The 16,596-nt window shown below is 37.2% G+C and overlaps 1 protein-coding gene across 3 annotated transcripts in view; it reads left to right on the forward strand.

Annotated features, from left to right (window-relative positions):
* LOC123566597 (serine incorporator 5-like) overlaps positions 1 to 16,596 on the forward strand; it is a 61,487-nt gene that overhangs the window by 24,821 nt on the left and 20,070 nt on the right. For all 3 annotated transcript variants that reach the window (XM_045360858.2, XM_045360859.2, XM_045360860.2), the window contains exons 6-7: positions 5,491 to 5,540; positions 6,898 to 7,071. In XM_045360858.2, the coding sequence (XP_045216793.2) occupies positions 5,491 to 5,540; positions 6,898 to 7,071 (224 nt within the window). The remainder of the gene's footprint in view (positions 1 to 5,490; positions 5,541 to 6,897; positions 7,072 to 16,596) is intronic.

A 16,596-nucleotide genomic window follows, 5' to 3' on the forward strand; every position in this document is an offset into this window, starting at 1 on the left:
CTTGGGTCTCAATTGAATGGCGGAAGGTTGACCAGCCTAACCCCCTGACTGCCCACCATGCTATTGTCGTATTCGGTAAAGACAGATGCTCCTTCTCTGTCTGTTTCGCTCTTTCACCGGCCCAATAAGGTATCGAGTCCCCTAACACCGATATGTCTAGAAAAACATGAATGCAACAATGTTTAGAAATGCTAGAAGATGTCAAGTAAATCGCACGGTCACCATCTAAATTTCTTAAGACGGGGTGGGGACATCATAATTAACGAGTTCATTAATACTTCCTTCTTTGTTTATCAATATTCAAATCTTCAACGGATACTTAATAGAGGAAAAATAATTATCAGAAATAGGTTTAACTACAATGTATTTTATTATTAGTCATAACGGGACGACCAGAAAAAGAGGTGACAGCTACATGATCAAGCCTTAAAGGCCTTTACAGCATATCTCATTTCTTGAAACAAAAGTTTACACAGATTTCAGTCCTACAATTTTCCCTATCCTGGATATTTCAACATGTAAATAGATCTTATATAAAAAGAAATCCATAACTGGCATTTCCCAAACCTCTTTGTAGCCGTTTATTAAAAATGTAGGCATTATTGGCCGTTATCTGACCATACGTTTATAACAAACGTTCTAGGAAAGTTTACAGATATTTTACGATGATGGTCACGATACCAACATGACACTTAAGTACGAATATATAATTTATAACAATCGGAGTTCCATCTACCAAGTTTCATAATAACCTGTGATGAATGACCCTGAGACGCTAAATCAGTGGCCCTACCAATTCTAAAACTGTGAGACTTAAAGACACCCGGTAATCGACATTCGTTAATACTTTTAGCTAAAATGGCGACAAATTGAGCTCTAGTTACTGGTACGCCATCCTTGTGGCAGAATAAAACACTTCCATTTTTAGGATGTATTGCTACAAAATCTAATAATGAACGCACCGGGCAAATAGGACCTATTTCCTTTGGTATTTTCAATACAATAGGCTTTCCTCTCTGATTCGTTTTGAAATGCCGGAGTTTGAAAAAAACATATTTGTTGCCGCTAAATGATATATCTGACTGTTGTATTGGGCCCTCCGTCTGCCCCCTACAGGAAAGAACTAGTTCACTGACCCTGAATAGGCCAAAATATGCTAATGTGAAGAGAGCTAGGAATAATTTTGTCTCATAAATATCAAAACAAATTTTCGCAAGTTTTTCGCAGATGGCAACCAAAATGGGCTTTGTCAGTGGCGCACGATTGTCATAAGTAATCCGGTTTCTGTGACAACCCTCTAACAATTTCTTGATAAGAAAAACCTGAGAGATATCATAAAACCCCAACAGTTTGTGATAGTAATTTAAGCCCGCCACATATGTAGTAATAGTTTTAGGCGAAAACCCCTTCTCGAAGCAAAAACTCATGAACAAAATTATGTGTCGACTCGGAATAGGCCAGCATTTTGAAAGTGCATACAACTGTCTAAAGTTTTCAAAAGACCGAATGGCTGTCTTATATGTCAAGACAGAATTGGTTGCGATTCCTGTATGGAGCAGTTGTCTAGCTCTAGATCGAATATGTTCCAGAGGAATTCTGGGACTGGGTAAGGTTCGAGATCTGCAGTCGGTGCTAACTCCCTGAAACTGGTCAACTGAAAGCGAGACAAAGCATCGCATATACCATTAAAACGACCTGGGACATGATTAGCCTTTATCAATATGTTAAGATGAAGACATCTCAAAGTCAAAAATCTAACCAGGCACATCACTTTTTCTGGTTTCGAGGACAATTTGTTTAATATATGGACCACTGCCATGTTATCGCAGTTAAATTTGATTTTTTTATTCACCAAATCTGATCCCCAAATAAACATTGCCACTAAAATTGGAAATAATTCCAAGGCTGTAATATCAGACGTAAGACCGCGTGAATGCCATGAATCTGGCCACTTAGCATGGCACCAATGACCCTTAAAATATTATACCAAAACCCAGACCTGTACCCCCAGCGCTGTCCGAAAATAACTGCACATCTTCATTAGTAACCCAGTATCTGTCATGAAAGACGTATATACCATTAAAGTTTTGCAAGAACACCAGCCACATGTTTAAATCTAAGCATATCTCCTTATTTACTCTAATATGATGATACGGCTTCGTTAACCCACAAATTGAATTTATCAACCGACGAGAAAAGGGTCTCCCCGCGGAGATAGCTCTGCAACAAAAATTCAAAGAGCCTATAAAGACTGCATTTTTTTTAACGTTGTTTTGTGGTGTGATAGGATCTCTTTTATTTTTTGTACTACCTCCTGAATTTTTGAAACAGGGATTCTGACAGTCATTTTGGTTGAATCAAGTTCAAGGCCAAGAAATACAAGTATCTCCGTCGGGCCCTCCGTTTTCTCGTCGGCTAACGGTACGCCTAATTCTGAAAACGTATTCTTAAAAATGGTTAGTTCCTCAGTGCACAACGTTGAGGTTTTATCGCCTCCTAAGAAATCATCCAGATAATGAATCAATTTACCCGATCTTAATTTCGACTTTACACAAAATTCTAGAAATCTGGCAAACTTTTCAAATGTAATGCAACTAATAGATGCACCGAAAGGAAGTGTCTTGTCAACATAGAAACGATCATTGAAACAAAAACCCAATAACTCGAAATCTGACGGTTGTATAGGTATCAAGCGGTATGCGCTTTTGATGTCTGCTTTAAATAACTCGCAGTCACGCCCCAGTTCCTGTATTAACTTGACAGCCTCGTCAAAACTAGTGTATTGCACTGAGCATACAGCTGGGTCGATATAATCGTTAATTGACTCACCAGAGGGGTATGACAAATGGTGAATCATTCGGAATTCCCTAGGAGTTTTTTTTGGAACAAGACCAATTGGCGATATAATTAAATTTGGAAGTGGGCGTTGAACAAATGGACCTGCGACTCGCCCAGCCTTCAACTCTTTTGTTATTTGAGTTTGTATAATTTCAGGATTTAACAATGTAGATCGCAAGTTTTTTGAGTCTCGGTCCCATGTATTGAATGGGAAAACCTTTGCTAAAACCTTCTATCAAAAATGTTGCTTCATTTTTATCATAGCTAAGTGAAAAACGTCTCAAGACTTCTAGTTTAACGGGGGATTTTGCTATATTTGAGATGTCAAAATTAGTGACCTGTTCTGTACCCAACCTTTTGTTTCTACTTTCTGTTGGATTGTCCCCTTCCACGACCCCTGAGTGGTCTACGAAACCCATTGGAGCGAAATGTATTTTGAGGCCTTGGAGTTTGTGACCTGCTTGTTGACCGAAACTGGCTGCAGTTAATCTCGGGGTGTGGAGCAAAACACTGAGCGCAGGAGTGGGAAAATTTACAGTTTGACCATGCGCAGTAGCCATTGTTGAAATCGTTGCACGTGTATCTACGTGTATTTGTCTGTACGGGCACTTGGGTATCTTTTATCTGCATGCACCGCCACCAGAGTTCATTATTTATATGTGACCAGGACGTTGGTGTTATTGCCTGACGCAGACGAAATTGTTCGTCATATGTTCTCCAAGCAAAGCCACCTTGGCGCATGGCACACTCCCTAATGTTATACATATAATGTAGCATTTCATGTACCTTATCTGGGTGGCTCAACAGATAAATTGATGTGTATATGATAAACGCGTCTGTCCATTTCTCGACAGAGGTTAATTTATCTTTACATTCTTTCTGCACCGTTTCAATATGTCTGTCTGCAGTTAATTGAAAAACGCTACCTCTGCAGAATTCTGAAAGCTCAACGGCTCCTTTTAGCAACAGGCATAAATTAACGTACTCGCCCTTACATATTTGTTGTTTTAAGGACGACGGAACATGAGCGGCTAAATCATCACTTGCTAATTGAACAAGAGGATTGGTTTGTAAAGCACTCGAATTTGTAGGTAGTATGTTCGATGCATCTGTGAGAAGAGTTTGTCGTCACTTGCGCCGCCACACCCCATATTAGCACTATTTCTAAAGATAGAACCAATCGGATTACTACCTAAATTTTGTAAGTTTTGGTCATTTGCACCGTCACACCCCGTGAGGGAACCAATTTCATGAGAAGAATCGTTCCGACTGGGTGGAATAATACCAGAATCTACAATAAGTCTCTCAAAATCAATAATATTAGACCCACCGGCGTCTTCCTGAAGTAAGACGTTGCCACCACCGTCAGTGTCAGCCTGGGGACCCTCAGCATGTAATTCCGGCACCTCCGGCTCTAATTCGTCAGTGTTCCTCTTTTGTCCCCTGGTGTTTGGACGGTTTTCCTGTTCTGGCTGCCTAACAGCTTGTCCACCGTTGACACGGCCTGCAGCATGGCCAGCACCACGACCAGCACCCCGAACTACACCTCGTCTACCACGTGGCATTACTTTATTAAAGATGATGCCGAAACTAAGAATTGCAACTTGAAGATTTTCAACTTGTATTGTCGTAAGTAACAACTGAACTGAGAAAGTTGCACGTGATTTTGACCGTTAAATAGTGGTGTGGTAGATTACTGTTTCCCGGTTCAATTAACGCAAGCATGCAGAGTGACCATATAGCGTGGAAACTACATTCATTCAAGTATTACAGATTACCTAGCAACAACGACACGCTTATTTCTCAAAATAAATAAACAAAATTATTTCCATTTAAATAATTTCTATTATTGCACAAATACAATTTTGTGCAAAAAGTTGATAAAGGCTCTTAACCCATTTCTGCACCAAGAATTTCAGTGATAGATTCTGCTAAGTGCATGCTTTCTAAATAATTCTTTTTTTCATACAGTCTTTATAAATGTCAGTTACTAAATTAATCATAAATAAGCATTCTTCATTGTACATGTACACAGAAATATTAATTCAAAAACTGTATGAATTTTTAACAAAAAAAAAGATTTTTGGCACTGAAAAGTTTGAAAATTGGAGTTAACCCACCAGAGGTAATGGTATGAATGATGCAACCAAATGTTGACACGAGAAAATTACAAAATTGATAACATGATAAAATCAACTTTAAATTTACAGATCACTTCTCTGATAGGAAAATATTTCAAAAGTATACACATGTATCCTGAAATTATGAAAGATTTAGGAAATAACAAATTCTACATTGTGATAAAAAATTTGATCTGAACATGCAGAACTACATGCAGTATAATAAAACAAACTTGAGAGAACTTTGATAAGAAAAAGGCAGTCTTTTATATTTAGGTTTATTAGTTATACTTATTTAATTTAGCTCCATTGTGATGAAAGTTTCAAGCTTATTTGAATCACTCTTGAATCCGCTTCCTGGAAAAACCAGCACTGGTGTCATACAAAAGAGCATGATCATGACCCCAGCAGGGTTCAAACCCATGACTCCTGTGTTGAGTGGCCGACACCTTAACCACTTGAACACCACTCCCCTTATATTCAGTTTTATTTTCATGAAACATCTTAAACATTCTAATTTTGGCAATTTAAGGATGCAGTTGGATTCTCAGACAGGAAAGAAGAGCACATGTGGTTATATTGGTAAGCTTTTTAGCTTGGTTTTAAAGATATCCATTGCACATCTTTCACTAAAATATTTTATGTGTAGATAATTATTTCAGATGTTCTTGATATATAAATTAATTGTTTAATTTTTAGCTCGAATATTCAAAGAATAGTCTTAACTATTCTACTCACCCTGGCGTCGGCGTCGGCGTCACACCTTGGTTAAGTTTTTGCATGCAAGTACATACAGGTAATACTAAAAGGCATATAGATTTGAAACTTATTTTTTCTTTTTCTAGATCAATTACCAACCTCACTGGGTCAAGTCAGGTTAAAGTTTTACATGCAAGTTACTATCTCCAAAACTAATGCAGATATTGAATTGAAACTTCACATGTGTCTTCGGGGTTATAAAACTAGTTGATAGCAGCAAGTCCCATAACTCTGACCTTCATTATGGCTAAATTATGCCCCCTTCTGGTTAAAGTTTTGCATGCAAGTACATACAGCTAATACTAAAAGGCATATAGATTTGAAACTTTTTTTTTCTTTTCCTAGATCAATTACCAACCTCACTGGGTCAAGTCCCATAACTCTGACATGTATTTTGGGCAAATTATGCCCCCTTTTGGACTTAGAAAATCCTGGTTAAAGTTTAGCGTGCAAGTACATACAGCTATAACTAAAAGGCATATAGATTTGAAACTTATTTTTTCTTTTTCTAGATCAATTACCAACCTCACTAGGTCAAGTCCCATAACTCTGACATGTATTTTGGGCAAATTATGCCCCCTTTTGGACTTAGAAAATTCTGGTTAAAGTTTTACATGCAAGTTACTATCTCCAAAACTAATGCAGATATTGAATTGAAACTTCACATGTGCCTTCGGGGTTATAATATGCATTTTGGTCAAATTATGTCCCCTTTTGAACTTAAAACTCTTGATATTTAACCTTTTTGGGTAATATTTTCCTGTTTCTGGGACAATATTCCGAATAGTCGAGCTTGGTTGTCTTACGGACAGCTCTTGTTTATTCAGAGCTACTTTCATAATTAAATGTCAATTGTTAAAAAACTTCCAGTTTTTAGTGTTAGTTCCCATTTATGCTGTGTTTTGTTGTACATGTGTGAAGTTTCAACTTTTTGAATATGAAGTTTTGGTCTGATATACCTGCAATATTTAGTGTTCAGCTAGATTCATACAGAAAATGAGATCTTGTAAGTGTATTAATGTTAATCTTGTTTTGTCATAACTTTACAGTATTTCATAGAAGATAAGGTTCACAAATGGACTTACAGATGTCAACATCTTTAAATTTATTTAGAAAAAAATATTTTTCTTAATTGCAATCGCAATTATAAGTTATTATTATAAACTTGTTACATTTTCAGGTACTCTGTTCTGTGCGACTCTGTTTTATGTCATTGCAATAGGAGGGGTTATACTTCTTTATTTCAACTATACCCGACTACACGGCTGTGAAACAAACAAGATATTTATCCTTGTCAATGCAGGACTGTGTGCTGTGCTATCATTCTTTACCCTTCTGCCAGTCACACAAAAGTGTAAGTAATTGAAATATTACATCTGTATAGTCAAGATACTTCATACCTTTTTATGCCCCCACTTTGGGGGGGTGCATATAGATTTGCTCTTGTCCGTCCGTCCTTCCGTCCTTCCGAAAATGTTGTGTCGCGCGTAGCTCTGAAAGTATTTGACGTAGAGTCACAAAACTTTACAGGAATGTTGGTCAGCATGTGTAGTTGTGCACCTGGGGTTTCGCGTCCGGATTCATTCAGTCATGTAGAAGTTATGGCCCCTGACTTTGTAAAAATTGGTCATTTTAATGTTTTGTCGTGCCTAGCTCCAAAAGTATATGACATAGAGTCACAAAACTTTACAGGCATGTTGGTCAGCATGTGTAGTTGTGCACCTGGGGTTTCGCGTCCGGATTCATCCAGACATGTAGGAGTTATGGCCCCTGACTTAGTAAAAAATTGGTCATTTTAATGTTGTGTCGCGCATAGCTCCAAAATTATTTGACCTAGAATCACCAAAGTTTACAGGAATGTTGGTCAGCATGTGTAGTTGTGCACCTGGGGTTTCACGTCCGGATTCATGCAGTCATGTAGAAGTTATGGCCCCTGATTTTGTAAAAATTGGTCATTTTAATGTTGTGTCGTGCCTAGCTCCAAAAGTATATGACCTAGAGTCACAAAACTTTGCAGGCATGTTGGTCAGCATGTGTAGTTGTGCACCTGGGGTTTCGCGTCCGGATCCATCCAGTCATGTAGGAGTTATGGCCCCTGACTTAGTAAAAAATTGGTCATTTTAATGTAGTGTCGCACATAGCCCCAAAAGTATTTGACCTAGAATCACCAACGTTTACAGGAATGTTGGTCAGCATGTGTAGTTGTGCACCTGGGGTTTCGCATCCGGATTCATTCAGTATTGTAGGAGTTCTGGCCCCTGACTAATGTCATGTAGTGGGGGCATCTGTGTCCCATGGACACATTTCTAGTTTAAACCTTTAAGCACTTGTCCTTTAAATTTGATATGATGATATTCCGGTAACATATGTTTGTGGTATGTTATATTTTTATCGAGATATGTTGAATAGATATAGCTTAATATATCACTATTACCATTTTGTGTGGAATATTGATGGATCTGTGTTTTTTTATGCCCCCCACCCCCCCTAGTGGATTTTTTGTTTGTGATGCTCATAGCTCAAAAAAGTATATGGCCTAGAATAATGAATCCTTTATATAAAATGTTTGATGAGGCTATATCCCCTTCAGACTGCGAACATTTGAATTATTGCCCCTTATTTGTGACAAATGTACCAGTGGGGGCACACCCTCTAGTTTTAAACAGTATCATATGTGTGTACCTTAGATTACCCTCTACTGAGAGTATTAGAATTTCTTCAAATGGTCAAAATACATGGCCACAAGAGGACATGGTTACTTTTCCGTATTTGCTAATGGGAAAATCTTTTGTGCATTTCTCTAGTGCAGACATGATTTTTTTCCGCTTTAAAGCGGAAATCCGCTTCTTACTCCCTCAAAGACCGATTTTTTATGATCGTTTCCGATTTTTTTATGACCACTGAAAAATCCGATTTTTTCGAATCCGTTTCGGTATTTTATATACTTTTATCCCCAACTACACTAAAATTTTGTAAGTCGTTTTTATCGGCGAACCGCCGATGGTTATATTGAATGTATATCGTGGCCTCAACGCGAAACTAGTCTATCTGCTTCTATTTCTATATACATATAGACTAGTTTCGCGTTGAGGCCACGATATGCGTTCTAACCACCGCTTCTAGAAACGCCGCAATCGGAACATCTCAGATATTACCGTTAGCGTCGGTCATCGGGGAATTTTCCTTTAGAAAAACCTTTCTGTTCCGGAATTATAATAATAAGCCGATTCGCGGAACGAAAAAATCGGAAATATTGTAACTTAAGTGGAACGGCTCACAAATAATTTGCGCGGTCGTCGCGTTCATTTCAATCGACTCGAAAATTTCAATCGCGCGTTTATTTCAGTCCACGCGTAAACATTTCTGTGCGCCCAACATTTCACTCGTGTTTTTAATTTCAGTGAAGAAAGTTTGAGATACAAATAAACTAAAGCAGTTCGTTTGGTTCTTTCATGTGCCCAATGTAAAGCATTGATACACCGGGAGGATTTTTTAAGCACCTCCCAAGTGCTTCAAATCAAAGTGCTAATTATACCTTTAGGTGGTATTTTCGCTATACAGTAAGATGTATGGTCTGGATTGTGAATTGAGATTTATATATAATGCAATTTAAAGCATTTAAAAAGCTTTTTTAAAAGTCATAAAATAAAAAAACACAGCTCTACTTTTGATAAATGACCTTATATTAAGTTGAAATACAAAGGTCAAAAATAAAGAACTAAATATTAATGCTTAATAAACAACTAAGTAGTGAAAAATACCCATTAAAGGGAGATAATTCAAAAATTGCAAACTACTAAAGGAATAATTATTTAATTAATTATTATTATATCTCTTATAAATATGAATGAATTTTTATGAAATAACAAAAAGAACCACTTAAAAAACATGAGTTTTGAAATTGAAATTAGATGCCAGGAGAAGCCTAGAATGCAGGATTTTTCACCATTTACCCAAGAGCTTCTGGGGGCCGCTTAAGGCCCCCAGACCCCCGGCCGTAATTTTCAGCTTTTTTGCCTACGTTGCAAAATCATGTCTGCTAGTGAAAAATAGACTTTTACACTTATTCAATATACTTCATATTCAAAACAACATTTTTTCTTTTGTTCTTTTCTTAAATAGCCAGTATTATATGGAAAAAAAGGCTAAAAAGAAATTGAATAAGTTTCTGGTAAACTGTAAAAATTGGTTTTTCATTTAATTTAATGAGGTTAAAAGTCAACAGTTAAACTAAATTATGTTCTGCAAAATTTGCAAAATATATATAAGAGTCCTTTGGAAGCATAGAAGGCAACCAAACAAAATAGTAGCTGACTCAGTGAGTTAGAGTCAGTTCAGAAGTTGAATGGGATTGTTCAATGTTATAATTGTACTGTGATTTGACATAATACATATTTATACACAGACATATAACACTTCCCCCATGTTTAACCTGTAAATATTTTTCTCTCCGTGAGTTGTATGAATCATGCGAGGCATATTACAAAGCCAGTCTCAGTAAAATTTTGTCATTCATTTCCAAGGAATGCTGTACAAATATTTACTCGATTTCATATCAAGTCATATACTTCAACACTTTCCTCCCGTCTGCTTATAATCATCTTTGACATTTGCTGATTGCAACAAATGGCCTTAGGATAGATTGATTTATCATAAAATCAGTTTACCATCCAGTCTAAACTGGAGCACATTGTTTGAATATTCTCCACACACCAGCAGACTTCCTCTACCTGTAAGATAACTACTCCTGGCACCATCTAACTCTGGTCCATGAAATCTTCCAACAACTTCTCCACTATTGTCCAGTATAATCAGTCCATTATTGGAGTCAGTGACAAAAATCTTTGACCCATCCTTACTGACAGATAGACTACGGATGTCAGAGAACAGTTTCTGTCCTGATTCATCTTTACTGAACTGCTTCAGCTTTCTTCCTGATACACTGTATATATACACTGATGTACCATAATCTGAAATATACAGATTGCCATTGGTGCGTGCTAGGCCATAACATCCAAAATCTGTTGTTATCTTGTTTGTGGCTATCATTCTGTTTCCTATTGAAATGAAGTGAACTTCCTTTTGTTCTGGCAGACATACAGCAACTTCCTGCTTATTGGTAGAGCAGATTTGCCATGGCCTTTTAGGAAGATCACAGTAGTCTATAACAGAGTATGTGGAACTCTCTAAACGCTTCAGCTTGTAGTTGTCTCCATCAGACAGTATTATTGTTCCATCCTCGAGAGTACAGGCACTGACAATATTACATTTTTTCTTGTCAGATTGAACTTTAACAGAGTATTCCTTGCATCCTTTGACCTGAAGTAAAGCCTCTTCCTTACTAACAGCAACAGTGCTTTTGCATTCAGCATCCACTAACATTCTCTCTGTTGTCTTTCCCAAGACATTTATTTCTCCTAATAAAGAAGATATTTTGTCATCAGCATTGAAGTCAACATCTTGCAATGGTGTGTGTAATTTGGTTTCTTGTACAAATTTAGCAGCTTTACTTGCAGTAGTTTCTGCTTTCTTGATATTTACAAAGTTTTGGATTGCATTTTTGCTAGCAGGAACCAACTTATCAAGAATTGAGGAAACATTAGCTTTGTTTTTCTCCAGTTGTTTCATTCCTTCTTCCATCTCGTGTATCAGGGCTTTGTACTTATGTTCTATATCATCACCAGTGTTTTTCTCTAGCTCATCTAGCCTGTCATTAATTTCCTTTCTAAACTTCTTCACATTGTCCAGTGTTTTGGCTCTTGATTTCAGTAATCTTTGTTTTTCACTTTGAAACTTTTCATGATGCTCTGTCAGGGTCTTTGTAACTGATTTTAGCTTTTGCTGGATACCCCTTGTAGAAGTGGTACTGGTGTTGTTTTTCAGAAAGTCTGGTATATAGAAAATGTCCTTGCATAACCTAAAAAAGTAGAAATAAAATGGAAAATTTCAGTGTGTTGTTTAACAGTTTTTCTTTCATATATGTGTAAATTACAAACTCAAATGACCCATGTATGATGAGTAACCCAGAATCAAGCCTAACACTTTTAAGTCAGTCTGGAGGGAAAGAAAATGAACTGAAAAAAAGTGTAGAAATGTAAACATTGGGGCTTCTTTACCTCGCCAGGCGTGTTTTGGATAGATTCATATTTACCATTGGATCCAACGTAAATCAAACCACAAATAATAAAGGGTAACCCATAATTTAAATGACAAAAACTTGCTACGTTTCTATCTTTTTACAGAAGTGTATCCCACTGATTGATAGCGGTGCAAACCGCTTCATAAAGTATCAATCAGTGGAATACACTGTTTTTGTCATTTAAATTATGTGTTAGATCTACCCTTTATTATTTGTGGTTTGATTTACATTTCCGTATGCCAGGTTCAGATTTATTCTTTATTTTGTGGATAATTAACATTACGCTATTACTTCTGGGTTCTCAAATGTGCAGTCACCTTTAAGAAATTGACAAACCATGGTACATCAACATGCTGTGCATATTTTGAACAGACTTTACACTACTGTGAAATAATAATATTTGTGAGTGACTGATTTTCGTGGTTGAGGCAATCCACGAAATTTAATTCTAACAAACAAATAAAATTTCCATTCATTTCATGTTCAAAAGTTGAAATCCACGAATGCATATTGATCAAAACTACGAAATTTCCTGCCCACTAAATTAATTATTTTACAGTATTTAAATTGAGAAATCTCACCTGTGATCAACTGCCATACAAGTGCCACACCCGACAGCATCATGGTTTTGACAGTACATATCTATGCAGTGATGACTATGCCAGTCACATCTCTCTATTGGTGCCCCTGGTAGAGTCTTACTAGATCCTGGTGGGGTCTTGACTGATCCTGATGGAAACTTTCCTTTGCCAAGAATCTTGTGCCTGATTAGTGAAGGGATGTCCTCATGAACTTTGACACAGGTCAAACAATAATAATCTTCACATTCTACGCAATATTTTTCTGCTTCTCGATTTTTCCCTTTATGTTTACATACTCCACATAGTAGATCAAAAGTTTCATCAGATAATATATCTTTATTTATACTCCCCCTAGTTGCCATTTTGTTTTAGATAACAAGTCCTGTCCTACTTTTGTTTTCAGTTTACTATATTTTTTATAATTTTCTGTGTGTAATTTGAACATTAACAAGTCCAGAGAATAGCACAAGAAGACTTTGAAATTACCACAATTTTTATTTTTCCTTACTATAAAATTTTAAACAAACCAAAAAATTTACAACAATTATCTACTTCCTTGTCTGTTAAGTAAACAACATGTTACTAAGCATTTTGTCAGTCCAAAGGGAACTAACTCAGAATATTACATTTGAGTTTTGTAGTAAGAGTTGCTGTTACTTTTAAACAACTGAAGCATCTTATTTATCTCTTTTGGTATGGGTTAATGGGAACAAATTCAGGGCTGCCACAGGTCAGTCAGGGTTTTATAAAAAGCATATGTAGGAAACATTTGAAAACATTTTCTTCCTGGTGTAACTCACTGTTTGTTATAAACTGAAAACTGAAACTGAAACTGGTTTATTTGCTTAAACGCCTATTTCTACATTTAAAACATATTCAATAGCGTTTTACAATACAAGTTGAAATAAAATATTAAATATAAAATATTTTAAATAAGATTAATTAAAACGAATCAAAATAGCAATTATTAATTTAAAGTCAATGATAATACTATATTTTAAAATATTACTAACATACAATTATCACAGACAAACATTAAATTTCTATCACTGTCACCAGCATCATTGTTTAAAACTCAATCAAAACTTAGAATAATGCAAGGTAGTCTCTGAAGAAATGCGTTTTCAACCTTTTCCTAAAGCAGTCAATTGAAGAACTTTGTCTGATGTTCAACGGCAAATTGTTCCACAACTTTGGCCCTATAGTACTAAAGCTTCTATCACTAAAAGTTTTTCGCTTGTTGAAAGGGACGATGTAACAGTCAACTGATGACTCCGAGGATCTGAGGGAGCGCTGGGGGATTTTCGGTGTTAAGAGTTCAATCAAATATGCAGGCGCATTTCCAACATGGCAATTGAACATGTACGTCAAGATCTTAAAGTTTATTCTGGCTTTGATCGGCAGCCAGTGCAAATCGTAGAGTGCCTGCTTAGAACTGTCTCTTCTTCTACGATTCAGAACTAACTTCGCACACATATTTTGAATGCGTTGCAGTTTTGCGATGTCACAATCAGAAATACCGTATAAAATAACATTACAGTAGTCTAAATGCGAAATAACCAGCGATAGCACTAAGGTTTCAGTTGCATCCTGAGTCAAATATTTGCGAATGTTTTTGATTCGGAAAAAATTCAACATTGCCGTTCTACACTTTATTTTTATATGCTCTTTGAAAGTTAAAGTTTCGTCCAAATAGGCCCCCAAATATCTGATGTTACTCTGTCTCTTGATTTTATCACCACAAATATCTATCTCGTGAATGTTTAACTTATTCAACTGAGGGGCACTTCCAAAGGCAATATGTTCAGTTTTTGAGGAATTCATTTTTAGTTTGTTACTGTTCATCCACTCATTTGAATCTGTAGCAAACTCCTCTAGTTCACCAATGGATTTAGCCTCGATGGATGGTTCGGGCTTAAAACGTGTGCTTGCGGTGTGGTCGTCGGCAAAGCCAAAGACGGAAATGGACGGGGGAACAATGTCAAAAATCGTTCCTGCGTACGTGAAATAGAGCCACGGCCAGTTATATACATAGGATCCAAAACTTGGGATTGCCCCTATGGCCAGTGTTTTATTAGCTCACCTGAACCAAAGGCTCATGGTGAGCTTTTGTGACTGCTCAATGTCAGTTATCCATCGTGTTCAAATTATGCCCCTGAGGTGAAAAGACGCCCCACCCCGGGGTCCCAAGTTTTACATAGATTTATATAGGAAAATAACTTTAAAAATCTTCTTGCCTGAAACTGCAAGGCCTAAGGCTTTTGATATTCAGTATGTTGCATTGTCTAGTGGTACTCTCACAAATTGTTAAAATTATGCCTCTGGGGTGAAAAGAGGCCCCACCCAGGGGGTCCCAAGTTTTATATGACTTGTATAGAAAATCTTCTTGTCTGAAAATTCAAGGCCTAGGCCTTTGATATTCAGTTTGTAGCATTGCCTAGTGGTTCTCTAACAAGTTTGATCAAATTATGCCCCTACGGTGAAAAGAGGCCCCACCCAGGGGTCACTTGTTATATGAGTTATATAGGAAAAATTTATCTGATCTTATTTTCTGGACTGTTTAGATTATAATTACCCCTAATGACCCCAGGTAGGGGTCACTTTGTTTGTGACCTTGACCTACTTTTTATACGCCCGTTTGAAAAACGGGACGTATTATGGGAACGCCCCTGGCGGGCGGGCGGCGTCCACAGACCTTGTCCGGAGCATATCTTCTACATGCATGGAGGGATTTTGATGAAACTTGGCACAGTTGTTCGCCATCATGAGACGGAGTGTCATGCGCAAGAACCAGGTCCCTAGGTCTAAGGTCAAGGTCACACTTAGAGGTCAAAGGTCAAATTCAAGAATGACTTTGTCCGGAGCATATCTTCTTCATGCATGGAGGGATTTTGATGAAAGTCGGCACAATTGTTCATCATCATGAGAAGGAGTGTAATGCGCAAAAACCTGGTCCCTAGGTCTAAGGTCAAGGTCACACTTAGAGGCCAAAGGATACAAGAATGAAAAATTCAAGAATGACTTTGTCCGGAGCATATCTTCTTCATGCATGGAAGGATTTTGATGTAGCTTGGCACAGTTGTTCACCATAATGAGAGGGAGTGTCATGCGCAAGAACCAGGTCCCTAGGGGTAAGGTCAAGGTCACACTTAGAGGTCAAGGATACAAGAATGAAAACTTTGTCCGGAGCATTTCTTCTTCATGCATTCAAGGATTTTGATACAACTTGGCACAAATGTTCACAAGCATGAGACGGAGTGTGGTGCGCAAGAACCAGGTCCCTAGGTCTAAGGTCAAGGTCACACTTAGAGGCCAAAGGTCAGATACAAGAATGACTTTGTCTGGAGCATTTCTACTTCATGCATGGAGGGATTTTGATGTAACTTGGCACAATTGTACACCATCATGAGACGAAGTGTCATGCACTGGTCCCTACTTTTGAATTACTTCCCTTTGCTGTTACTATAAATAGCTTATATCGTAACTTTTTCATTACAAGTCGTAGGGAAAAATCGAGACCACTTTTCTGTAGTACAACATGCATGTTACATCCAATTCTGAGGTGTATTTTGAGCTATCTCTACCTGCTAAGGATTTTTATGTGGACTTGTAATTTTTTTTTTTTTTTTTTTTTTTTTTTTCTCTCTCTGAAGATTAACTTCCCTTAGTTGTTACTATAAATAACTTACATTGTAACTTTTTTATAATTGACCGTAGGGAAAAACCAAGACCACTTTTCTGTGGTACAACATTGATGTTACTTTCAAATTTTGGGTGTATTTTAAGGTATCTCTACCTGGTAAGGATTTTTTTTTGTGGACTTAGAAAAATAAAAGAATTACAATAATATCTAAAAAAAACAAACATTGTAAACAACTAGAAAATTAAAATTCCATTTGCAAGTACAGGTGCTAGTGTAAAGAAATTTGCTGTGACGGGCGTATATTGTGACATTCTGGCACTCTTGTTTGTTTTTAGCTCACTTGAGCAGTGCTCAGGTGAGCTTTTGTGATTGCTCACCGTCTGCTGTCCGGCCATGCGTGCATGAGTCCGTGTAAATTCTTGTCCGGGCTGTAACTGTGCCATCCATAAAGGAATTTTAAAATTACTTTGCATGAATGTTCACCATAATGAGATCATGATGACATGTCTAGCACAT

This window comes from Mercenaria mercenaria, chromosome 8 (genome assembly GCF_021730395.1).
Source record: "Mercenaria mercenaria strain notata chromosome 8, MADL_Memer_1, whole genome shotgun sequence".
NCBI lineage: Eukaryota > Metazoa > Mollusca > Bivalvia > Venerida > Veneridae > Mercenaria > Mercenaria mercenaria.